The sequence below is a fragment of the Notamacropus eugenii genome, chromosome 5 (assembly GCF_028372415.1).
Source record: "Notamacropus eugenii isolate mMacEug1 chromosome 5, mMacEug1.pri_v2, whole genome shotgun sequence".
In the NCBI taxonomy this organism is placed as follows: domain Eukaryota; kingdom Metazoa; phylum Chordata; class Mammalia; order Diprotodontia; family Macropodidae; genus Notamacropus; species Notamacropus eugenii.
In genome coordinates this window covers 186547282-186573503 of record NC_092876.1, presented here as the reverse complement: position 1 = coordinate 186573503, position 26222 = coordinate 186547282, and the positions used below count along the sequence as shown (strand labels likewise).

The 26222-nt window shown below is 35.4% G+C and overlaps 1 protein-coding gene across 1 annotated transcript in view; it reads right to left on the bottom strand.

Annotated features, from left to right (window-relative positions):
* Nucleotides 1-26222, bottom strand: part of MPHOSPH8 (M-phase phosphoprotein 8) — a 60280-nt gene that overhangs the window by 22668 nt on the left and 11390 nt on the right. The window contains exons 3-7 of the mRNA XM_072611663.1: nt 20429-21280; nt 12809-12908; nt 11820-12062; nt 10102-10224; nt 9908-9996 (exon numbers count right to left, since the gene is read on the bottom strand). Of these exons, the coding sequence (XP_072467764.1) occupies nt 9908-9996; nt 10102-10224; nt 11820-12062; nt 12809-12908; nt 20429-21280 (1407 nt within the window). The remainder of the gene's footprint in view (nt 1-9907; nt 9997-10101; nt 10225-11819; nt 12063-12808; nt 12909-20428; nt 21281-26222) is intronic.

Genomic DNA, 26222 nt, shown 5'->3' with positions numbered 1-26222 from the left:
AAATTTTTCAATTTAATGTAATCAAAATTATCCATTTTGTACTTCATAATGTTCTCTACCTCTTGTTTGGTCAAAAATTTCTTGATTCTCCATAAATCTGATAAACTTTGCTCCTCTAATTTGTTTATAGTATCAGTCTGTATACCTAGATCATGTATCCATTTGAACTTTATTCTTGTGTACAGTGTCAGGCATTGGTCTATCCCCAATTTCCACCACACCATTATCCAGTTTTCCCAGCAATTTTTGTCAAACACTGAGTTCTTATCCCAGAAGCTGGGGTCCTTGGGCTTATCAAACAGTAGATTGCTATATTCACTGACTCCTATATCTTAAGTAACTAACCTATTCCACTGGTCTACCCCTTCTATTTCTTAGTCAAATGGTTTTGATGATTGTTGCTTTATAATACAATTTGAGATCTGTCAGGGTTAGGCCACTTTCCCTAGCATTTCTTTTCATTAGTTCCCTTGAGTTTCTGAACCTTTTGTTCTTCCAGATGAATTTTGATATTATTTTTTCTAGCTCTAGGAAATAATTATCTGGTAGTATGATTCGTATGGCACTGAATAAGTAAATTAATTTAGGTAGAATTGCCATTTTTATTATATTGGCTCAGCCTACCCAAGAGCAACTGATGTTTTTGCACTTACTTAGATCTGACTTTATTTGTGCCTGTTCATATAGTCCTTGGCTTTGTTTTGGCAGGTAGACTCCCAAATATTTTATAGTGTCTACTGTAGCTTCAAATGGGATTTCTCTTTCTACGTCCTACTGTTGGGCTCTGTTAGTAATACATATATATAAATGCAGATGATTTATATGGGTTTATTTTGTAATCTGCAACTTTGCCAACATTGTTTATTATTTCAAGTAGTTTTTTAATTGATTCTCTGGGATGCTCTAAGTATATCCTCACATCATAGGCAAAGAGTGATAACTTAGTTTCTTCTTTGCCTATTCTAATTACTTCAGTTTCTTTTTCTTCTCTTATTGCTAAAGCTAACATTTCTAGTACCATATTGAATAACAGTGGTGATAATGGACATCCTTTTTTCACCCCTGATCTTACTGAAAATGCATCTAGCTTATCCCCATTGCATGTAATGTTTGGTGATTGTTTTAGGTAGATACTGCTTATTCTTTTATGGAAGGCTCCATTTGTTCCTATGCTCTCCTACATTTTTTCGATAGGAATGGGTGTTGTATTTTGTCAACAGCTTTTTCTGCATCTATGGAGATAATCACATGGTTTCTGTTAGTTTTGTGGTTGATATGACAAATAATGCTGATAGTTTTCCTAATATTGAACCGGTCCTGCATTCCTGGTATAAATCCTACCTAATCATAATGTATTATTGTCGTGATAAGTTCCTGTATTCTTTTTGCTAATATCTTATTTAAAATTTTTCATCTATATTCATTAGAGAAACTGCTCTATAATTTTCTTTCTCTGTTTTGGCTTTTCCTAGCTTAGATATCAGAACCATATTTGTATCATAAAAAGAATCTGGTAGGAATCCTTCTTCACTAATTTCCCCAAATAGTCCATATAATAGTGGAATTAGTTGTTCTTTAAACATCTGATAGAATTCTCTTGTAAATCCATCTGGCCCTGGAGATTTTTTCCTAGGGAGTTCTTTGATGGTTTCTTCAATTTCTTTTTCTGAGATGTGGTTATTTAAATATTCAACATCCTCTTCTGTTAATCTAGGCAATTTATATTTTTTTAAAATATTCATCCATCTCATTTAGATTGTCAAATTTATGGGCATATCATTGGGCAAAGTAATTTCTAATTATTGTTTTAATTTCCTCCACGGTGGAGGTGAGTTCACCCTTTTCATTTTTGATACTGGTAATTAGGTTTTCTCCTTTTTTAAATCAAACTGACCAAAGGTTTACCAATTTTATTGGTATTTTTTTCATAAAACCAACTCAGTTTTATTTATTAGGTTCAATATAATTTCAATTTTATTAATCTCTCCTTTGGTTTTCAGTATTTTTAATTTAGTATTTGCTTGGGGATTTTCAATTTGTTCTTTTTCTAGCTTTTTCAGCTGCATGCCCAATTCATTGATCTCCTCTTTCTCTATTTTAATCATGTAGGCATTCGATGACATAAAACTTCCCCTAAGAACTGCTTTTGCAGTATGCCGTAAGTTTTGGTAAGCTGTCTCATTATTGTAATTCTCTTGAATGAAGTTGTTGGTTGTTTCTATGATTTGTTGTTTAACCCATTCCTTCTTTAGGATTATTTAGTTTCCAATTAATTTTTGGTTTATCTTTTCATAGACTTTTATTACATATAATTTTTATTGCATTATAATCTGAGAAGGATGCATTGACTATCTCTGCCTTTCTGCACTGGATTGTGAGGTTTTTATGCCCTAGTATATGGTCAATTTTGTATATGTGCCATGTACCACTGAGAAAAAAGTATATTCCTTTCTATCCCCATTCAATTTTCTCCAGAGATCTATCATATTTACCTTTTCCAGTTTTATTCACCCACTTAACTTCTTTTTTGTTTATTCTGAGGTTAGATTTATCAAGTTCAGAAAGGGGAAGGTTGAGGTTCCTCCACTAGTAGAGTTTTGCTATTTCTTCCTGTAACTCCTTTAACTTCTCTTCTAAAAATTTGGAAGCTATACCACTTGCTGCATATATGTTTAGTAATGTTATTGCTTCATTATCTATGGTGCCTTTTAGTAGGATATAGTATCCTTCTTTATCTCTTTTGATTAGATCTATTTCTGCTTTTGCTTTGTCTGAGATTAGGATTGCCACCCTTGCTTTTTTACATTTGTTGAAGCACAATATATTCTGCTGCAACCTTTTACCTTTACCCCATGTGTATCCCTGTTTCAAATGTGTTTCTTATAAACAACATATTGTTGGATTATCGTTTTTAATCCATTCTGCTATCTGCCTTTGTTTTATGGGAGAGTTCATCCCATTCACATTCACAGTTATGATTACTATCTGTGTCTTTCCCTTCATCATCTTTCCCCATTTATGCTTTTAGTTCTCCCTTCCCCCCACAAGTTTTAATTTTTGACCACCCCCTCCCTCAGTTTTCCCTCCCTTCTTTCAGCCCCCCTCCCTTTTACTCCTTTTTTCCCTTATTACTTCTTCCCTCCCTTGTAGCCTCCCCTTCCTTTTTCTTTCCCTTTTCCCCTTCTACTGCCTATAGAGCTAGCTAGACTTCTGTACTTAACTGAGTTTGTTGTTCCCTCTTTCCCTCTCCTGTAATATGTTTCTGGGACTCTTCCTGTGATGTAATTTACCTTTTTCTGCCTCTTCCTTTTCACATTTCCCGTTACAATCCCTTTGCATATTTTTATCATCATATCATTTAATTTATACCCACTCCCTCTATCTATGCATAGCCCTTTTTAAATATCATAATAAATAATACAATTCTCAAAATTAACAAGTATCTTCCCTTATAGGGATGTAAACAGTTTGCCCATACTGAATAACAAGTTTTTTCCCCTGTTTACCTTTTTATGCCTTCTCTTGAAACTTGTTTGAAGATCGAATTTTTTATTGAGCTCTGGCCTTTTCATCAGGAACGTCTGGAAATCCCTTATTTCATTGAATGTCCATTTCCTTGTCTGAAATATGGTCAATTTTGCTGCATAACTGATTCTTGGTTGTAGTCCCAGCTCCTTTGTCTTGCAGGACATCATATTCCAATTCCTACGATCTTTTAATGTAGAAGATGCAAGGTCCTGTGTGATCCTGATTGTAGCTCCTTGATATTTGAATTGTTTCTTTCTGGCTGCCTGTAATATTTTCTCCTTCACTTGATAGTTCTGGAATTTGGCAACAATATTCTTTGGTGTTTTCAGTTTGGGATCCCTTTCAGGAGGTGAATGGTGGATTCTTTGGATGATTATTTTGCCCTCCAGATCTAGGATTTCTGGGCAGTTTTCCTTGATGATTTCTTGGAAGATATTGTCCAAGCCCTTTTTTTCATCATGGCTTTCTGGTAGGCCAATAATTCTTCAATTTTCTCTCCTGGATCTATTTTCCATTTCAGTTGTTTTTCCAGTGAGATTTTACATTTTCTTCCATTTTTTCATTCTTTAGATTCTGTTTGACTGATTCTTGATGGCTCATAGTCATTAGCTTCTACTTGCCCAATTCTAATTTTTAATAGATTGTTTTCTTCAGTTAACTTTTGCATCTCCTTTCCCATTTGTCCATTTTCCTTTTTAAGGGGCTGTTCTTTTCCGTAAATTCTTTTTTCATAGTTTTAAAATCATTGGTCAGTTTTTCTTCTACTTTTCTAATTTGGCTTTTAAAACTCTTTGTGAGCTCTTCCAAGAATGTTCTTTGGGCTTGAGACCAGTTCATATTCTTTCCAAAGTTTCAGATTGGAGTACAGTGCTGATCTCTTTGGTATTCGTGTTTTGGTCCTTATCCCCAAAGAAAGATTCTATGCTCTTTTCTAGTTTGCTTCCTGCTCATGATGATCACCCTTTGCCTGGCTTTTAAAGTGGATCTCTGCTTCGGGGGCACAGGGGGCTCTGTCCCACGGTTCTTGTGCTTAGAACTTGAAGCTTTGTGTATTGTGGCCTCTGGTTCTTTCAGGTAGAAGCTAAAATGCTGCAGTTTACCTGGTGCTGAGCTGGCTGGTGTGCCAAAGCAGAGGCTAGGTGAAGTCTTTCTGAGTTTCCCCAGTTACCCTGGAGCTAGCTACTAAGTGTTGGGGAGGGGTGGTATGACCACAGGAGGTCTCCTCTTCTGACCTACAGCATAGGCACACTTAGCAGCTGGTGAACCCCATCTGTGCTAGTGTCTTCCCTGGCTGTGCAGAAGCATGCCTGGGGTCTTGGTGTTGGCCATTACGGGCTCCACCCCTGTAGGGATCAGGATCTCTTCCTGGTTCTCTGAGGTGGGGTTGTCTGGGACAGCTCCAGTCTTGCACTGGTCCTCTTTAGCCACAGCAAGAGGGACCCCACTTTGTGATTTTCCTAGCTTCACCAGCTAATAACCTGTTCATCCCTTCAGCTGATCCCACTGTTCCAGGATTTTTCCTGCAGAAATATTCTCTGGGTTTTTCAAGGTCAACAAGGGGAGTAGGAATGGCATTTACTGATCACTCCGCCATCTTGGCTCCCAGAAGTTCAAGTAGGTGACTTACAGACATTTAATCTGTGGGCTGATAGTCTCAGGAGCAGCTGCTGCAGTTACCTGGGGTTCTGTGGTTCTCTCTCGCTCATTTCCAACAGACTCCTGTCCTGGGCTGATCACTTCCACTGGACTGCCGTCCTGGGCTGATATGTTTGAGAAACTGCTGCTGCTGCTTCAGACCGCCCAAGGCTTCCTGCTTGGCTTTGCTATGGTGGAGTCTGCGCTGATACAGCCTGTGTGCTCTTCCAGCCCTGTGCAACAGATCCTTCCCACTGACCTTCCAGTCTGTCCTGGGTTGGAAATCAACCACACTGTCTCCTACTGCATTCTGCCACTCGAAAATTTGTTCAGATTCTCTTTTTAGAGGTATCGGAAGGAGTTTTGTTTTAGAGCTTAGGTGAGTATTTGGTCTCACTCCACTATCTTGGCTCTGCCTGAATGGGATGTCTTTATATTATAGCTATTTCTTGACAAATTATTTAAATAAGCAATCAATTTTCATCTTAAGAATGTGAGAACATTAACATTATTTTAAAAAAGAATCTTGTATTTTAAATCAGGCAAAAAAGCCTCAACTAAAAGACCTTTATTTGCAGTGAATATACAGCAGTTTCTTCTAATATGTAGCCAGTTATTGTGAAACATAGGATACAGACAAATAAGAGCACTGAGAGGGGTGATCCAGTAGAGAAGTCTAGTATTTTATTGACCACATTTTTATTACAAATTAATGAATACATTAACCTTTCTAGGCACAAAAGGGCATGCCTGACATTTCAAATTTTGACAAGATAAAATGGGGATGTTCATTGTTCTAAGGCAGGCAGAAAAACTGCACAAGAATTTTGAAATCAAGTGCAATCAATGCTGCCTAAGTGTGAATCAAAATTTTCTGTTTTTCTTCCATTGAAATGAAACTTCCAAGTTTCTGACATGAGAGTACATTTTTAAAATTTGGTAGAACTGTCAATAAGCAATCACAACTTCATGAAACATGAAAACTAGGTGTATTACAAAAGAAATGAAAATTCATGTAGGAACACAGAGTTCACAATCCACACAGGAGAGAGAGAGACAGAGAGAGACAGAGAAAAAGAGAGAAAAAGAACACAATTAAGGAGGGAGGAGAAAACAAAAATCTCTGCCTAAATGGGCATGGCATGGAAGGGGAAAAGGTGCAGAAAATGTGGGGAAAGGACAAAACCCCTCCTGAAAGGGAAGAGCATGGCAATGGCAAAAGCTGGATTCTTTTACCTTGGGAATTGCTGGACTATGAAGAGAAAATGGTCTGCTTATCTACACAAGGTCCCAGCTGCATAAGCAAGTTTCTCAGGCCAGTATAGACGGATTGTCACCTGTCCCAACTACCAAGGACACACAGGGAGTCCATCTTGCAATGCAAACAAGCTATTGTGTGAGCTGGGAAGTGGAGAAAAGCACCTTGATCCTTGATACATTCAAGGCCTCCTGCAAACTCTGCTTCCAGTGTTTCTGGCAACTCAAAAAGACAAGTTCAGGGGATCCCTTAACAACACCTTTTTCTATTTTCTTTTAAAAATTTGTATATAAACATTTTATATAAAGAAATGTTTGCTGATTGAAATATACATATTTGTGTGTGTGTTTATAAAAGTCAACTTCTCTCTCTCCCATATTCTCAAATGAGAATAAAAAAGAAAACCTCTTTTACAGACTTAGGATATAGTAAAGCAAAACATATTTCCATTTTCCTCTCCATCAGGAGATGGGTGGAAAAATGTGTTTTATCACTAGTCCTCTGGAATCATGGTAGGTCATTACAAATGGCTTAATCTTAAGTCTTCAAGTTAAGTCTCCAGTTCTGTCTAGAACTGTTCACTTCACTGTGATCCTACATGTCTTTTCAGGTTTCTCTAAAACCATCCTCCATCATTTCTTACATCACAATTCCAACACATTCATGTCATAACCTGTTCAGCCATTTTCCAATTCATAGGACAGTCCCTCAGATTCCCACTTTTTTGTCACCTGAAAAAGAGCTATAAACATCTCTGTACATCCTTAATGTTTGTTTTGCTTGGGAGTAATCCCTCCCCATAACCCACTCCTGTCACTAATTTCATCTTTTCCTTTCCTCTCTTTCCCTCCTTTTTCGCTAAGTAAAACGTATTTTTGTACCTAACCCTTTGTGTCTGTATTCCTTTTTTTGACAGCTCAGATGAGAGTGAGGTTCACATGTCAGCTACTTCCTGCCATACCCCTCCTCCTGGTTAGCATAGATGTCTACTTGCTTTCTCTTCCCCTCCAACATATTCCTCTTCTCCTTCCATTTGTTTCTTAAGATCATCAAGAAATAACAGAACCACTTCCAGGCCTTATCTAATTGGATTCCCTCTGTGAATCCTGGTGATGATAAGGTTCAAAGGAGACATATGTAACATCTCCTCATAGTCCAATGTAAGCCAGTTTATCAGCACTGTTCATTCATGCTTACCTTTTCATGTTTCTCTTCAATCCTGTGCTTGAAATTTAGAGTTTCTCTGCAACTCTGGCCTTTTCATTAGAAATGCTTGGAAGTCCTCAATTTTATTGAAGTTCCATTTCCCACCCCGCTCTGTTGCATAATACTCAATTTTGTAGGGTAAGTTATTGTTGTAAGCCCATATTCCTTTGCCTTCTTGGAATATCATATTGCAAGTTCTCTGCTAAATTGTGTGTGATCCTGATTGCACTCTTGGTACCTAAATTTCTTCTTTCAGTATCTTTTCCTTGACCTGGAAACTCCAGACTTTGGCTACAATGTTACTGGGACTTTATAATTTGGAGCTACTTTTAGCAAAAGAATGGTACAGTCTATTTCCACTTTGCCCTCTTTTAAGATTTCTTAAAATAGGACATCTAGGTTCTCTTTTGGGTTGTGGTGTTCAGGTAGCCCACTGATTCTTAATTTTTTCCACCTTGATCTGATTTTCAGGTCAGCTGGTTTTTGCTATGAGATACCTTAAACTTTCTTCTATTATTTCAAGCTTTCAAATTTTTTTTATTAGTACATGTTGCCTCATGGAGTCATTGGCTTCTCTTTGGTCCATTCTAATTTTCAGAGTTTGTTGCCAGAGCCAGGTTTTATACCTCTTGTGACAGGTTGTTAATTGCAATCCCAGCTCTTTCTTCCAAAGTTCTCATTTCTTCTCCATTTTTTTTCCTCTAGAACTCTCATTTATAAAAATAATTTCAAATACTGCTTTACCTCTCCAGAAATTCTTGAATTTATGCCCAAGCTTTGTTTTGCTTCTCTTTTTCTGTATTTGTTCCTTCAGTATCCCTGCTGGCATTAATAATGAGGTTCTTTTTTTTTTTTTTGGTTTGCCCATTCTTTAGCCTATTCCTTGACTTTGGACATGACGTTATGGCTGAGTTCTCTGGTACTTTTGGAAGATGGATCTGGGTTGGTATTCTTGGGGGTACTGGGTGTTACGTCAATTCCAGGATCTCAGGGACAGAATTAGAGACATGCAAGCTTTCAGTACTCTGATTCAAGGCATAGATTGCTTGCTGCCCCCTGGTCTAAGCTCTGCAAATTCCTGACCTGGGTGTGGATCTGAGCAAAAGCAGACTGTTGCTGAAATCTGCTCCCAATCATCAAGCTGGGAAGGTTTGCTGGTTCAGAGTGACAGAACTGCAGGCTCCCTTCCTGCCCTGGTTATTCTTCTGCAGGCTTCAGACTGGTCCAGAGGCTAGAACTGAGATCTTGCTGTGCTTCTAAGATATGAGTCACATCGTCACTGCTTGCTCTTTTAGTATATTGTGAAGGGTGGACAACTGCTCCTTACCCTGGAACATCCCTTATATACAACCTACTTTATATCCTGTCTACCTTGGATCCAGGTCCTAGAAATGGGTAGCTGGCAACAAAGCTGCCAGTTGGCCAACCTGTTCCCATCATGGTGCCCCATTGTGGGTCTGGGACCACTCCTTATCCTGTTATGCAGCCTTCTCCTTTGCAATGGAATTTTCCAAAGGCCTGCCCATGGCCAAACCCCTTCTCTGGTCTCACAGTCTCTTTTGTGCTGACACGCACTGGAAAAATGACTCACTGTGACTTTTTATGGGCTTTTCCCATCAGGATTTGGCCCACTGTGTTTTTTAGATATGTTTAGAGGAGTTTGGGGAAAAGCCTGCTTTACTTCTTTCCAACTATTCTGCCATCCAGGTGCTACCTTTGACTTGGGAGTTTAGATAAAAAGAAGCATGTTTTAAAACTGTAAATAACTGACTGCTGAATTGGTGACCTTTTCTTCTGACTGGCTATCCTAAAGTTTTATGATATGTTACAGTAAATTTTACTTGATGAATTGTCATTTGTGTAATTACTTAATTCTAAATATACTGAATTTCTTAATTTGGGTGAAAAGATTTTGTTTAAGGTATCTATAATGCAGGTCAAAAAATGAGAAAATCTGATTGTATAGTGTATTTGTAATTTGTAATTTTATAGATAGGTACCAAAAAATGAAATAAAATAACTAAACCTGAAACAAAAAAAAAGTCAAAGTTCTGACAAGAAGGAGAAAGTTCAGTGAAAAGGTTGTATTAGGTAGAAATAATGCAGCCCAAGTAGTGGGATTTGTAATGAAGAAGAAGGGAAAGATTTTAGCAAGGACATGAGACAAGGCACATTTTTAAGAATATTGGTAAATGCTTTTGATGTCACATGTTAACTTGCTTAACATTACTACAGGAACTACATTTCAATAAAATTTTCATAGGAATATTACACTATTACCTCTTGGTCCAAATTGTAGTCCTCATTTGAATTAAGTGCAATTTTCACTGTAACATAATCTCCATTTTTCACTGCATCCCTCAGTAAGTCTAAAGAAGAAAAGAAGTCAATTTTATAATAATTCTGATTTCTGGATTTTTTAAAATACCAACTAGATTTCTCAAATGACATCAAGTAATTTCAAAAGTACTTACTACTTGGTATAGCATCTGCGGTTGTAAAATTCTCATCTTCTCCATTAAGATGCTTTTGAAAATCTTCTAATTTCATCCATTCCAACTGCAAATCCATTCCCAAACTCAAAACTTGCTGCCTATCTGTTAGATATGCAGATGAATTATTAATTATGTTTTAAAAGTTGATCATGTCACAGATGTTATTTTTCCATCTTCCTGCATTTTATGTGGAAACTAAGAACTAAATAACAAAATGAAATATCTATATATATACAGATCCTATGACATACATACATTCTTTCTTTCTGTTAAACACCGACTCCTTTATTTAAAAATCAAAAAGTAAGTTTTCCTTTGGATAGAATATTTGAATCCCAGTCCTGCAACGTGGGTGGCCTTGGGCAAGTCACTTAATATCTGTGGGCCTCAATTTTCTCAACTGAAAAAGAGAAGACTGGACTAGATGATTAAGGTCCGTTTCTAGCTTTAAATCTACAACCCTGTAATATTTAGATGCAACAGTTCCAGCAAACTGTTAGCAGCCTGGACACCTAAGTTGGGAAAAGGAATAAACCCTAGGTAGTCTCAAATAATTCAATAATTAGTGATGGTCCATTTCAAAATTTTGTTTCACCTACTTATTAAAATGTGAAAATGGCAATTCTTGATACCGTAAGACTTAATAAGCGGGGCAGTGGCACAGAGGATAGAGCACTGGCCCTGGAATCAGGAGGACCTGAGTCCAAATCTGGCCTCAGACACTTGACATTTACTATTTGTGAGACCCTGGACAAGTCACTTCACCCTGATTGCCTTACACCCCCCGCCAAAAAAATATTTAATAAGCTGACTTTCCCTCCAATAACAACACAACATAACCACTCAGGAGTATTTTCTTGACACAAAAATTTAAGGTTTGTAGAAATATGCACTTAAGACAATAAAGGAACTTCTCCTAATGAACTTTCCAATCAATGAAAACTCATGATTGTTAACCTTGAGGTTTTCTACTAATGAGAAGTCTCTTATTAACTACCCTTCCCTTTCACTGTACCCTAGTTCAGATTTTTTTTCTGAATAGTAGATGAGTAAGCTGACTCCCTAACCCTTGCATATGGCTTACTTACCTGCCTAAGTCTTCTCTGCTTCTGCCTTTCTCACCATCTAGGATGTCCTTACATCAACTGTGCACCAAGCCCTTTCTCTCCTTACTTTAAAATACACAATTTCATATCTTCCATGTGCTTCTTCCAGATTAACGACACTATGTTTTAATCCATTCTGGCAAACTTCTTATAGACTTAAAGCTGTGATTAGTTATGAATATATTTGTATGTAATATTATTCTACCCCCGTGTATTCAAACTTTCATTCCTGCCTTCACCCTCCCAAAATTGTTTCTTCTGTTAGTTTCTAAACATAATGGACATTATATGTGCTTATTTTTAAAGTATCCATCAATTTAGAGATGGTATCAGGATGTCCTTCTTCATCAACATAAATTATTGGTTCACATTTTAAAATAGGTCTTACTCTAACCTACTTTGTAAACTTCAGATAGAAGCTAAAATAAAAGAGAATACTAGAAAACGTGGGGAAAAAACAAAAAACAAAAAACTTTTGTCTTCTGTTTTTCAAGTACCCTATAACAAATGGTACGATTTGTAAAAAATAAGAATAACTTGGTTGACTTTTGGTTAATTCGTAATTTGTGACTAATTTTTCATCATACTCACCAGAATTTTCATCCATTTGACACACACTGTCTAGTACCTCTTGGTCACCTTCTGCAGCTATATAAGCCCATGTATCAGTCTCATCCCTTGTACTTCTTCTCTCCTTGTATAATTGCTTATTTTCCTTAGTTCTGTAGTCTTCAGTAAATGTTTCTTCTCTTTTCCGATTATTCTCTGAATAGTCATTTTTTTCTTCTGGTGTTAATGTAAATAAATCAAACGCATTCCTCATTTCTTTAGATGCTAGTATATAATAAAAAGTTTTATGATAAACATTACAATCACAAATTCTTGTTGCAAAACAAAAATAAAATCCTGTCCTACAGATGCTTTAAGAAAAACTGTTGCTTCTACTTGCTAATATGACTGGCTGTAGATAAAGAATTTCACCAAATTCACTACCAGAATCATCAAACAGTTTCAATGTGTAATTTTTATTGGTCGTCCAATATCCGATAAAGCTCACAATAGTGAATGGCCTTCCTCCTCTCCCTCCCATTGACCTTCTCTATCCTTGAAGTATTCTGGGCTTACATGAACTAAGTCTCATTTTAGGAGCTTAACCTCAAAGGATAAATCTTTTTTTAATTCACTGCCCCTACTTGAATTAATTCAGACAAACTTCCAAAATAAAACTTGCCCACAGTTTATGTCTAGGGTGTCCCCAAATGTAGGTAGCAGTGTTCCCAGATCCCACAAAGGTACTTACCTAATATATAATATGATTACTGGGTATAAGATAACCTTCATTTTACCCCAGAGAAAATGTAGAGGATGCTAAGGCCTCAAAGGAGCCCATGAACAAATACAGAAACAAAAAAATGATTGTGAATTCTTCATACTTTCTTAAAAAGTACAGATATCTAATTCTTTTTTTTATCACTGTAAGGAGGAGCCAACTTGTCTTAAAAAGGTCTATTTATAATAAACATTTAAAAAATAAACGATATATGTTAAAAATCATGTAAAAATCAATTGTTTATACTCACTCTTTATTCCCTTTTGCTCTTTTTTCCCCCTTTCTTCCTTGTCAGAATCATACCTTTTCTGATATTTTTCTTTTACTTCATTTTTCCGTGTTTCTTTCTCCTGGTAATGAAAGCAAGATACAAATCGAATTGGAAAATGACAATATATACTAAACAGGGTCCTTTAAACAATGAAAAACATGGCATCAAGGCCATGGACTCTACTTTCCTATGACAAAATTACCAAATCTTAAAATTATTTTCCTCTGGACTACCCTTCTACCAGATGGTAACAGATAAAATGATTTACTTATAACACTGAATAACTTAATGTTTCATCACACATCCATCAAGTTATGAAGATGGGAAAACATTACAGGGACTGCAGCAAGACAGGAATGTTCTAATAGTAGTTTGGTTTCATAATCAGTCTACTTTTTCTGTTCTTTGTATATGAAAATGTTCATGTTTGTCAGTGTTTGTTAAGTTTAGAATAACAAAAATGAATTATTTTAAAATGTACAAGCATGCTAATTTCTTGCTGTTGGAATGAACTGACCAAGTTATTCTGAAAAATGATTTGGAATTACTGAAGAAAAGTTAGAATTTAATTCATATGTTGATATTTCAGAATGGGGGCTGTATACCCCTTAAAGATACTTATAGACAACAGGAAAAGATTCGTATGTAGAAAAATTTTCATAGCAGAATTACTTGTGAGTTGGAAAGAAATGATATGCCCAATAAATGGAGAATGGACGAGTCAAATTATGATTATACACACACACACACACACACACACACACACACACGTACAAGAATATTACCACATCCTAAGTTACAAACACTAAGAATTCAGAAAAATGTGTAAGTACCTTAATATCAAAGTTGAAGGGCATATCCCTTTCCTCTCTGTTAAATCAATAAAGTAACTGCTTTCAGTAAATAAACCTTGCAGATGGTGTGTTTGATGTTTATTACTAATAATAACAATAACAGCTTTTAAATATCACTTTAAAGTTTGTCATTTTACAGATGAGGAAACTGAGGTAAACAGTGGTTCAATGACTTTCCCAGGGTCATAAACGTAAGTAAGTGTCTGAGATCAGCTTTGAACTAAGGTTCTCCTCACTCCAGGGCGAGCACTGTATCCACTGTACCACCTAGCCCTTGCGAGAAAGCATTTGAGAAGTAGCTAATTTAAAACAAATTTCATCCAGTAAATTTTTAAAAGATCTATGAAAATCAATGAAGCTAGCATAAAAAAGAACACTTGATTTAAGAGAAACAATCTGCATCAAATACCTCTGACAAAAGTTTGATATCAAAGATTTACAGAGAATTAACACAAATACATAAAGTTATCAGTTATCTCCAATGGATAAGTATTTTCAGTAAAATGAATAGAAAAAGGCTACGAACAAATAATTCTAAATAAAAAATCTACCAACTACGAACAATATGAAAGACCAGTTCTAATAACCAGTAAGAAGAAAAATACCTATCACAAACATTCTTTCACCTCATTCCCAGTATAAAGGGAAAGAAAACAGAAACAGTCAGTGGTGGAGGGTCTACGGAAAGACAGATAAGTAAACTCAGCTATTGCAGACAGAGCTGGGAACTGACTGAACAATTCTGGAAATAAACGCCTGCACCCTTTGGCCCCAAGATCTCACTTCTAGAAATACACTCCCTAGAAAGTCTTAGATAAACAGAAAGATCCCATTTGCATTCACATATACATATAAGCATCTGGAGGGTGGGGGTGGCAAAGATATGGAAATTAAGTAGTTGCTGATAAACTGGGGAATGGTTAAATAAATTGTGCTATAGCAGTGTGATATGCTACAGCATATCAATCACTGTTTCATAAGAAATGAAAATATGGAGAATTTATGTAAGCATGAAATTACATGCACTAAATGTAGCTTGTAGCTAAATGTAACTTACATGCAGCTAAATAAGCAGAACCAGGATACACAAAATGCGTGTAATAATGTAAACCCAAAGAATAACAATAAAAAAAGTTCTGAAAAGAAAAGCTAATTGAATATTACCATGTTTATTGCATTTTAAAGCAAGACTTTGAAGACTAGTTCAGGAGGGCTGAACGTTCTATAAACAAATTCAGGCCACAAATAAACTAAGGTACTTCTGTCCTTTGTTTTGCCATGAGGCATTTTATAAGATGATGGCTAATGTGCAAGGGATAAATTCTTGGGAGCTTGAAAAGTTTCTCAGAGCCCAGCAAAGACTGGGTCCTTAAATCCAATTAGAACATGCTCAAAGTTAGTCATAACATGAATCTGCCCTTTTGCTCCTCATCGTCTAAAAATATGAGAGCGCAGACAACATTTAACATCTTGCTTCTCCACTAACTGTTACACTAAATCCCTTGGGAGGCAAAGAAAGAAAACTAATACACACAAAAAAACGGGATTTTTCTGCACAAAAGGGGAAAGCAAAGAAACCATCTTTGGAGCTGTTCATTTCTTCAGGACTACCTATATACCTCCTCCCCCAACTTCTTCCACATACCAATCTCCCCCCTTCCCCATCTATTGATCTGACATACTTGGATTTGCAGCATACTCTATCTAGCTTTCTCTGAAGTCTCAGGTGTAGATAACAGTCTAAATTTTACATGTAGGCTCTTTGCCCTTTAATTGAGTGGATTATTTACTAACAAGGAAAAAAACAACTCACTTGAAGCTCCAAAATGCAGGAATTAAGATGGGCAAGAAAAATTGATAAATCCTCTTTTTCATTCAAAGGAAAAAATCCTATGAACTCAGAGAATAAGCACTAATTCAGTCTCCAATTAGCAATTCAGTGAAAATATACTAGGGAAAATATTGAGTACTGTGTTATTTCAAGTATCAGCAACTGCCCAGGCTGAGAAGCTTCAAACTTTTAGGGTTGTCAAAGCAGTGCGATCCAGGGTAAAGTCTGAGCACCTCCCTACCAGCCTGAGCTCTACAAGTTCCTGCCCTGGAATTTGGTCTGCCCCTGATTGGAGTTTCAGTAGACTGTTGCTAGATCCAGTCATTTTCAGTCAACTGAAAAGCTCTGCAGGTTCAGAAGGATAGAACTGAAGGCTCCCCTTTGTTCTGAGATTCTTGTCTTGGTTATTCAGCTGCAAAATTTAGACTGAGCAAGTGGCTGGAAGCAAGACCCCTGCTGTGTTTCCCAGGGTCAGGGGCACATAACTGCTGCTTGCTTCTGTGCTTGCTCCTTGCTCAGTACACAGCTTAAGGGCCCATGACTGCTCCTTATCTAAGACCAAAATTCAAAGAAGTTGTTAATGGTTCAAAGTAAATGTGGCACAGGATGTGTCCAGTGGAATCATCAAAAAAACTTTGTTCCATTTAACATTTTTTTTTAAGATTTAGATACAAAGATGGTATATTGCAAATGACACTAAGCTGGGACAGCTAGTTATCGGGGTGGATGAGGGCATCAGGACCTAAAAAGATCGATAGGCTAGAGCACTGGCATGAGTTTAATAAGATGAAATTCAAGGACAACCAAAGCTTATCCTTGAGTTAAAACTGACTTCCTAAATTTAACATGAATAAATGAAAAAGCATTTATTAAGAGCTTACTATATATGTCAGGTACTGTGCTAAGTATTAGGGCTAAGCACTAGAGCTACAAATACAAGCAAGACAGTCCCTGCCCTTTAGATAATTACATTATGCCAACTTCTATTTTTTCTCTGAACTAGAAATTCTGGATTTTGGCTATGTTGTTACTGGGAGTTTTCATTTTAAGGTTTCTTTCTGGAGATGAACAGTAGAGTCTTTCTATTCTTTGCCCTCTAGTTCTAGAGACCTGAGCAGTTTTCTTTCAGGATTTCTTAAAGCATGCTTAAGTTCTTTTTTGGTCATGGCTTTTAGATAATCCAATGATTCTTAAATGATACTTCCTCAATCTGTTTTCCAGTTCAGTTGTCTTCGCTATTAAATAGATGCCTTACATCTTTCTTATATTTTTTTCAGTCTTTTCTTTTCTTTGTTTTAATATTTCTTTCTGTTTCATGAAGTCATTAACTTTTTTGAAGAACCATTCTAATTTTCAAGAAGTCTGTTGCTTGGGTAAGGTTTTGTACCTCCTATGCCAACCTGTTATTTCCCTTTCCAATTCTTTCTTTTATAGCTCTCATTTCTTTTCTAATTATTTCTCCTAGTACTCTCATTGATAAAATAATTTTAAACTTTTCAAAAACTCTAGCTTCATCTCTTCCAAGAATTCTTGTTGAATTTGTGCCCAAACTGCTTTTTCTTTGAGGCTTGGTTATAGATATTTTGAAGTCATTCTCTTCTTCTAGATTTACAGACTGAGTATTCCTGTCACCATAATAGCTTTTTATGAGGAATTTTTGTTTGTTTGCTTGTTCTTCCTGCCTACTTTATGACTTCTAGCTTAGTGCGTTGCTAGAGGGAATGTCTGCAGGGAATGTGCTTTTGTCTTCTTGAGACCTGCTGTCACTTTCTCAGGGTATTGTTTACTGGATTATTGCAGGTATCAGCAAAAGTCCAGTGCTCAGACCCTCAGTGGATCTATGGCACTGTGACACAGTGATAGAGCTACCAGCTGGCGCTAATTTCTGCTCCCTGCACAAGGTCAAACCCTTCTAAAGGTCTGGAACCCCTTCTTGTCCTGTGGCACAGTCATGATGGAAAATAATATGTACCATGGTCCTGGTTAAGCCCCTATCCTCAGTATCTATAGACTTGCCTACTTCCCTTTGCTGACTTGTGGTAGAAAAATGACTCATTGTGATTTTTCTCTTAGATTTCCTAGTCAGGACTTAGTCTGCTGCACGTTCCAGATCTTTGTGGAGTAGTAACAGAGTAGAGCTCAGCTGCACTTCCTGCTACTCTGCTATCTTAGCTTTCTTCTAATATTATATTCTAAGAGAAAAAAAAACAACACATATAAAAGATTAGTGGCCTGGGAGGAATATTTTGAACAGGTTAAATCAGAGGGAATGCTGAATGTAGTCACAGGACAAATAACTGGCATGTCCTTTCCAGGAATAGTAGAATTCATTTGGTTACTGCTCTAGAACAAGAATTAGAAAAAGGGATTAGAGCGTAGATATCTCTTAAAAGTAATGAAGTAAGCTTGAGACCAGGCAAGAAAAAGTCAATGCTCAACAAGAGCCCAAGGTCACAGGAATGGGAGCAATTACTTAAAAGAAACATACCTAAAAAAGACATGGAGGTTTTAATGGATTTCAAGCTCATTTTGAGTCAACAATACAATAAAACAGCTAACAAAACTAATGTGGTGCTAAGCAACTCCTGTAAGTCCCCTTAGGGCAGGGACAAGTCATTTTCCTCTTGGTATCCTTAGCACAGTGCAGTACATAGTAGGTACTTAATAAATGTTTACTATCTAAGAAAAACATGGCATCTGGGACAAGGGAGGTGATGGTCCTTTGTTTTTTTCCTTCATCACACCACATGTGGAGTCTCAGTTCTGGGGACAATGGTTCAGAACATTAAAAATCTAGAAAACATACAGAAGAGGGCAACTAGGATGGGGAAGGTTGTCAAGATTATGCTAAGTGAAGATCAGGTAAAGAATTAAGGATGCTGAGCCTAGATAAGACAAGACTCAGAGAATTAGGTCAAATATTTGGAGAGCATCAAGGTGAAGAATGAGAAGTCATGTTCTGTTGGCCATTAGAAGGTAAGATGCAGGAGTAACAGGTATGAGTTGCTGAGATAATCTGGGCAGTGATTGCCACAGGAAGGGAGGGGAACCTATGCATCCCTCTGATAGATGTCTGTAGTTACTGGGAACCCACCCCACACCCAGCAGGGTACGAAATGCTCCGATATCCTTGTCAAAGATGCACGTACAATGTCCATTTTATACTAATTCAACTTGTACACAAAAGCAGGCAGGCAAATAATTACCAAATTATCTAATGATCAACATTATGCTGCTTACAAAATTTTCTAGAATTTCTGCAGAGGGCATAGCATAGGAGAGGAATAAAAAGCAGAAAAATTTATATATATACATATATATATATATATATACATACATATATATATTTAGAGAGAGAAATATACATATAAAAGAGTATAATTTCAGAAGACCAACATTTCCCCACATGATTCCCATCATCATCATTGTAACAGCTCACATGTTTATAAAGTTTTAAAGTTTTCAAAGTACTTTCCTTTTAACATTCTTGCAAAATATATATGTATATATGTATGGGTATTCTATATACATACAAAAATATGTATTATTATTACTAGCTCCATTTTATAGATGACCAAACTGAAGCTTTGACATCTTAAGCCCATGGTTACACAGCTTGGCAGGATTTGAAGCCATGTCAGATCCTCTGAGTTCAAATTCAGCAGCTTCCACTACACTATACTAAGTCACCTCAAAGGCACAAATGAATGAAATACAATCTGACACAGCAGGGGTTAGGGAAGTTTCTTTACATTACATGCAGATTCATATCTCTATCCTTTAAGAGCTCAAGGAGGGGTAAATCATTGTGCTGAAGGAACATAGTTTTGTTGGGAGATGCTGGATATCATTCTCCTTCACTGAGCCTACAGGAAAACTTAAGGGAAAGATGATCAAAACATATATGTGGGTTACTTCCTGTCGCTGTCATCTCTGGAAAATTTATGAGAAGAGTTTTATAAGGTAGAATACTTAACGAAGCTGGTGGCATGGATTTATTTCTTCAGAAAATAACAACAACTAACATTTACATAGTGTTTTATAGAGTCTATAAAGCATTTTACATATACTACCTCATCTGATTTGAATACACAGATTATTCACTGAGATAAAAAAATAACCAGCCTATGTCAATTCCCTCTCCTTATGAGATGATATATGTACAGCTTCGTATAAATGTTACCTATTACTTGATTGAATAGACACATTACTCTCTTAATATGCTTTATCTAAGAAATCACAATCACAATTTTAAAATAGGCAAAAACAACCACAAAAAACCCAAACATATAATTATATTAACTCCTTCCTTTAGAGTAATCTAACAGAGGTGTCATGTTGAAAGACCAAAAACAGAGGGCAGGAATAAGTAAAACTGAATCTTAATATTTATAAGAATAAGATAATCTATTCAATAAAAAGCTAACAATAACTATGTGATAGCTCTATGAAGCTTGGTTTTGGTATACAACAATTAACTATTCATTTATTTGAAGGGACCCTGCCATTTAGATAATACTTAAGAATATTATTTTGTTCAAATATTTTCTAAACCCATTCCTCTAACAAAATTTGAAAACCATCAAGCAAGAAGCCCACAGCACCCTTTCTACTTGCCATGGAAATGAATTTCATAAGATTAAGAGCAGGAAGGATCTGAGGAGAAGCTAGACAACTCACTACAGTCTATCAGTCATCACTAATTTAGAGACAAGAGGCTCAATGGTACCCTTAGAATTACTTGATAAACCCATGCAAGAAACCCTGCCTTTATCTGACTTCTTTCTTCTATTTCACTATTTTATCTACGGTATGCACAAAAAAATATTTTCCCAAATTACTTTCCCCATATATTTGATTCAATCAACATCCTTTTGTTCTTAAACTTTCCTCTTCTATCACTGAGTGACTTACCTCCCCAACTGAATCAGTAGATCTTCGACCTCGCTCTTCACTACCCAGTTTTATATTCTTCTGAATTTGAGCAGCTGTAGGTATTAATTTATCTACCTCCACAGAACCTTTGACTTTTTCTTGATTCTTTTGCTTTTTGTATAAATTTTTTTTCTCTGAGTATGGGTCCTTATTTTCTACTTTTCTAATTTCGTCTTTATATTCCTCAACTTTCTTTAATTTCTTTTTTTTCCTTTTAGTTCTGACATCAACATCTTCTTCGGCACTTGCTGTATCATCTGGTTGTTTATCAGAAATCACATCTTGAATTATGTTGTCATGTTCTAGCTTATCTTTTCCACTTTTAAATTTTTGTTTCTCTCCTCTGTTATCAGAAGGCAAATCTTCACTGTCATCATCAGCCAACTGAGAAAGTGAATCATCAAATGTACTTGATTCAGATTCTAACAGGGATTCACTAAGTTTCTCTTTCTTTTTTTTGCTTTCTTTAAAATCATCTCTTACTTTCCCCTTTGAGTCTTTAATTTCACCCCTTTTTGTTTTCTTTGTTTCTTTTAAATCATCTTTTCTGGTCTTTTTGTACTCCTTTGAATCTTCTTTGGATTCCAAAATCCTTTTCTTGGACTTTGAATCAAAGACTAAATTTTCGGAAGAATTTTCCAGTTGTGTTTTAGACTTATCTTTTAGTTTACCAGATTTCCACTTTCTCTTTTTCAAATCATCAGGACTTTTGTCTTCTCTGTGTCTTGACTTTTTCTTCTTTTTCTTGGGGGAAATGTCCTCTTTTGTTTCACTTTGCCAGTCGCTGTCAGATTCTGCCTCAAATATGTCATCATCATTCAAAACTAGTCTCTATAAAATAAAGATACAAAAGGTTAAAAATATTTAAATCCTCATTTGCCCTCTAACAATTCTTCTACCTGACTTCCAGCATAAAAAACTTCCAACAGAATCAGAAAGTAAAAAAAGAAGTTTACATGAACAAAAGTAAAAAAATTTTAAGGCAGTCTCTGAAATTAAGTTCTATAGTACTATTATTTCTTAATTTGAAATATTGGTCAAGCAAAAGAAAAAAGTCAGTCAAGTAAGAATAAACTAAGAGGGATGAAAAAACAACGTATCAGCAGTTAGGTGGAGCAAGTGGATAGAGCACCAGCCCCAGAGTAAGGAACACCTGAGTTCAAATCTGGCCTCAGATACTTGACATTTATTAGCTGGGTGACCCTGGGCAAGTCACTTGACTCCAAGTAACTTGCAAAAAAAGTTAAAAAGAAAAATGGTGTCTCTACTGTTGAATTAGGCAGCAAAAACTAAAAAAAACAAAAACAAAAACACCTAGGAAAGTCATTGATATAATACATAATAAAAAACATAATATACACTTTTATCACATATTCTGCTAATACTATTTTATCATCAATTTTTTTTGAGAAACTTTACAAGGTGACATACCATATAAATTAATTTTGTGCCCATTTTTCTTGGTTATTAACATCCAGACACTAGCTTCTGGGAAAAAACATTCTATCTGTCATACCAAAAAAAAATATTTTTTGGTTCTCAGAAAAGCCTTTGAAATTTGTTTGCCATAGGACAGAATTTTAAAAATTCAGCTTTGAAGGAAAAACATAGTAACAACCATAAGTGCAGTGAAATATTATTTAAAATTTATTACAAACACAAAAGTATTGCAATTTTAAATAAAGAGAACAGCATCTCACATAAAAATCTATAAAATCCATCAATTGTGCATAAATAAAACACTAAAAAACAACTTCTAAAATGTTTCTAAAAATACATAAAGAGCAAGAACAAATCTTATTTACCTTTTAATTTTCTTTATACAATCAGAAATATGTTCTCATGGGAAAAAATAAGCTAAAACATAATAAAATCATGCTTAACAGTATAGGACAAAAGTAAAAGTAACAAAAATGATCTTTATACACTTTGCATAATGCTACTATTAAGAATATGATCTGAAAGTCCTCTCATAAACAAAAAGTTTGTTATCTGTTCTAAAGTTGTCATAGAATAGCTTTACATATAATTTGCAAAAACCTAGAAGCAAACTGAATGACCAACAATAAGAAAATGTGTAAATAAATTGTGGTACATCAATGCAATAGCATATTTATACAATTAAGACTGAAAATTAAGAAGACTACAAAGAAATCAACATATTACAAAGTAAAGTAAAAGAAAGCTGAATGATAAAGTGCATGCTTATACCCATATAACAGAAAATGTGAATAAGAATGGACAAGAAGCGACTAAAAATGATTAACTTTGTGTTAGTGTATCCTTTAGACAATGAAATTAATTTAAATTTAAATATAACTTATTAAAAGTTAAGTTATATTAATGTTCATTTCAAGCTTTTAATTAACGTAAGCAAGAAAAATATATGAAAAAAAATAGGCCCAAAAGATCACTTTCTCCCATAACTTTCTAAGTCCTCCTTTTAGGTCTACATAGAAGAAAGGACAAATGACAATAAAAAATAGCAGTAGTAGCTAGAAGACAGGATCATTTAACTTATATCAATTAAAATGACATCTCTAATCAGATTTTGAGATAATCCAGTTTTCCAAAATAAAGTATATTTTGTTTGACTTTAATATATAATTTTCACAATTTAGTAATACAGATTTTTTTAAAAATATATGCTATACAAAGTTCACATTCTCTGAAGACTAGTCACCATTGCCCACCAAACCAGTGGAGAGCCTTGAGATGATGTGGGAATGCTATAAGCAGACTTGATGATTGGCAGCCTCTGGAAAATGGTACCAGCAGTAGTTACCAGAGATCAGAACCTTATAATGTTTATATCAAGGGTGCCTGCAGAAATAATGGAAAAGAAGGGGCATAAGGAGGTATGGGTTTTTCTACTGGGGACTAGTCCACACTCTAAATCAACCATACACATTCTGGATGACAGACAAACCAAAAAACATCAACAGAAGTAACTGCCAAAGCAACTAAGCAAAGGCCCACAACATGGAAAAACTTGTGCGCAGAGATAACCAACTTGTCACCAAAAATATGAAAGAACAGATTAACAAGTGTAAGAAAAACAGCTGGAAAACAAATCAAAATAAGGACATGGTCCAGAGAGACCAATTCACTAAGCTGGATAATATGACTTGGGGCATGGAAATTGAGTGGAGACTTGTGGTCCTGCTCATTCAAAAGTTGAAGGTAATGCATAAGTGTAAAAAATTAGCCAGACAAGGAACTAGAAAGTGAGAAGAGTTAATGTTACTTAATATACATGATAACACATGTATAACCTATATCAAATTCCTAACTGTCAGGAGGGAAGAAGGGAGAGAATTTGGAGCTCAAAATTTAAACAAATGAATGTTAAAAATTGTATTCACGTGTAATTGAGAAAAATAATATTTAAAAAATAAGCTTCATTATTTCTGCAAAGGGCACTATTGTTTTTCTAGTCTCCCAGATTGTTACAACCATGACATTATTCTAAACTTCTCATCCTCACTCCATGTTGCCAATCAGTTGCCAAATTTTGGCAACTGATTTCTACCTCTAAAACATTTCTACTTCTTTCATCTCACCTCTTTCTGTAGTTTATATTACCAACAACTTATGTGTGTACAGTCATGTATACACACAGAATAGTGTGTGTGTGCGTGTGTGTGTGTGAGAGTGAGTGAGAGACAGAGACAAAGAGAGAGAAAGACATTAGGAATTTTGCTCATATAACAGGGGAAGGATTAGTCAATTTATGCTTCAAAATTTTCTGTAAATACAAATTTAACATGCAAACATTTTGATTATGTCCTTTTATTTACAACTTCAAAAGCAAAATTTCACATAATGACTTTCCATATAATGAGAGACACAGATTTACAGAAAAACACTTTTTATCCAGGCAGCATAGGCAGCTTTAATTAACTTTATAAAGGTATAGGTAGGTACGCAATCATACTATATGCTAGACCTACTGCAACGACAGACAGAACAAGTTAGTAGACGAAGTTGTCAAGTGGTTATTTTGGTCCCGAACATTTAGCTATAGGTATATTAAACCACAAAACCATATAAAATATGTTTCTGGACTATTTCCTCTTCCCTATACTTTTACCCATTTCAAATGAAGGTGATTGCTCTCAATTTTGGGAAGAAAATTCTGACTTGATCTACAAGATCCCTTCTAATAAAGCATAAGTTTCTTGACTGCATGGAAACGTTATTTTTTAAATCTTTGTATCCCTAGAAACAGCACTGCATATATTGCACAGTAGCATTCAAACTTAATCAGATTTAACTATTCGTAGGCTTCATTTTAATTTAAAAAAGAAACTTTTTAAAAGACCTTTCAATATTTTCCCCTAATCATATAATTTTCTGCTAGCTAAAACTTAATTTTTTTTTGTTTTCTTCTATTTGAACAGAAGTCCTCTAGATCCTGTTTATCAATAGCTCAATAGTTTAGTTCAGAGCAATACTTAGGTGGAAAAGAAAAGTGGAACAGAAGAATAGTGAAAAAGAAAATTTACATTTGGTTGTTTCCACAGTAACCATTTCAGATCTATCTACTCTGATTCAGCCTGCTTTCTTTTAAAGGAATCACAGTCCCTTTGTAGCTTCAACTTTTTAAAGATGCAGGGTGGCATTTTATAAACTGCTTGGATTTTCAAGGATGAGATTTTCATCTTGTTGACTTCAAAACCCAATATTCTTGTAAAATACATCCCCATCGCATATACTTAATAAATGTCTATTGAACTTAACAAATTTTAGTCTTACATGATCAACTGACCAAATATTCATTATATTTTCTTACAGTGAGTTAAAGATTCTGGTTCATCATAATATCAAACGAATAGTGTGTAAAAGCAGTCTTTAAGATGCATGCACAATACAATATGAGGCACTCAACTGAAAGCAAGCTATACTAAATCAAAATTTCTCACTTAAAAAAATGTTTAAGCTGACAAATCTATCCTTAAGACTATGTAACATACCCTTCATTGCCCAGTCACCAAAATCAAAGCTAACAAGCAAAGTGAACTGGAGATATTAATTCAAGAACAAAAATTTGACCTTGTATGTGACACTGAGATTTGGTAGGATAGGATTCATGCCTAGAATAAGGCTCTGAAACTACACTGCTTATTGAGAAAGGAAAAGAACAGATTAAAGAAGGAGTGAGAGAGCTGGGAACAACTGGGAATCATGATGATAAGTAAAGTAGAAAATACTGGGGTGAAGATTAAGAGACAGAAACAGATGTAACACTCTCACAGGAATATAATACAGATCACTTATACTGAGCAGAAAAAAATAGAAGAATTATACAGGAAACAGACCACAAGCCTGGCATAAAGCATGATATCATAGTGATAGACAATCTGACAGCTGCAAGATACCTCTTTTGGCTAAAAACAAGACAGTTAAAGGCACACTAATACACTATCATCAGAACTATAAATTAATATACTCATGCTTGAAAATAATTGTGAATTATGCAAAAATAAAATAACTAAAATGTTCATATACTTTGACCCCAAGATTCCTCTTCTAGGAATATATTCCAAGAAGATCTTTGACAAAAAAGTTTCATATTCACCAAATTGTGTACAACAGCATTTTTTGTGGTAGCAGAAAACAAACTAGATGCCCACAGATCAGGAACAGGCCAACAGAATGTAAAGCAATGAATGTAATGGAATATAACTCTGCAATAAGAAATGATGAAGGCAAAAAAGGATGGGAACACTTACAAGAAGTGCTACAAAGTGAAGTAAGCAGAGCCAAGAAA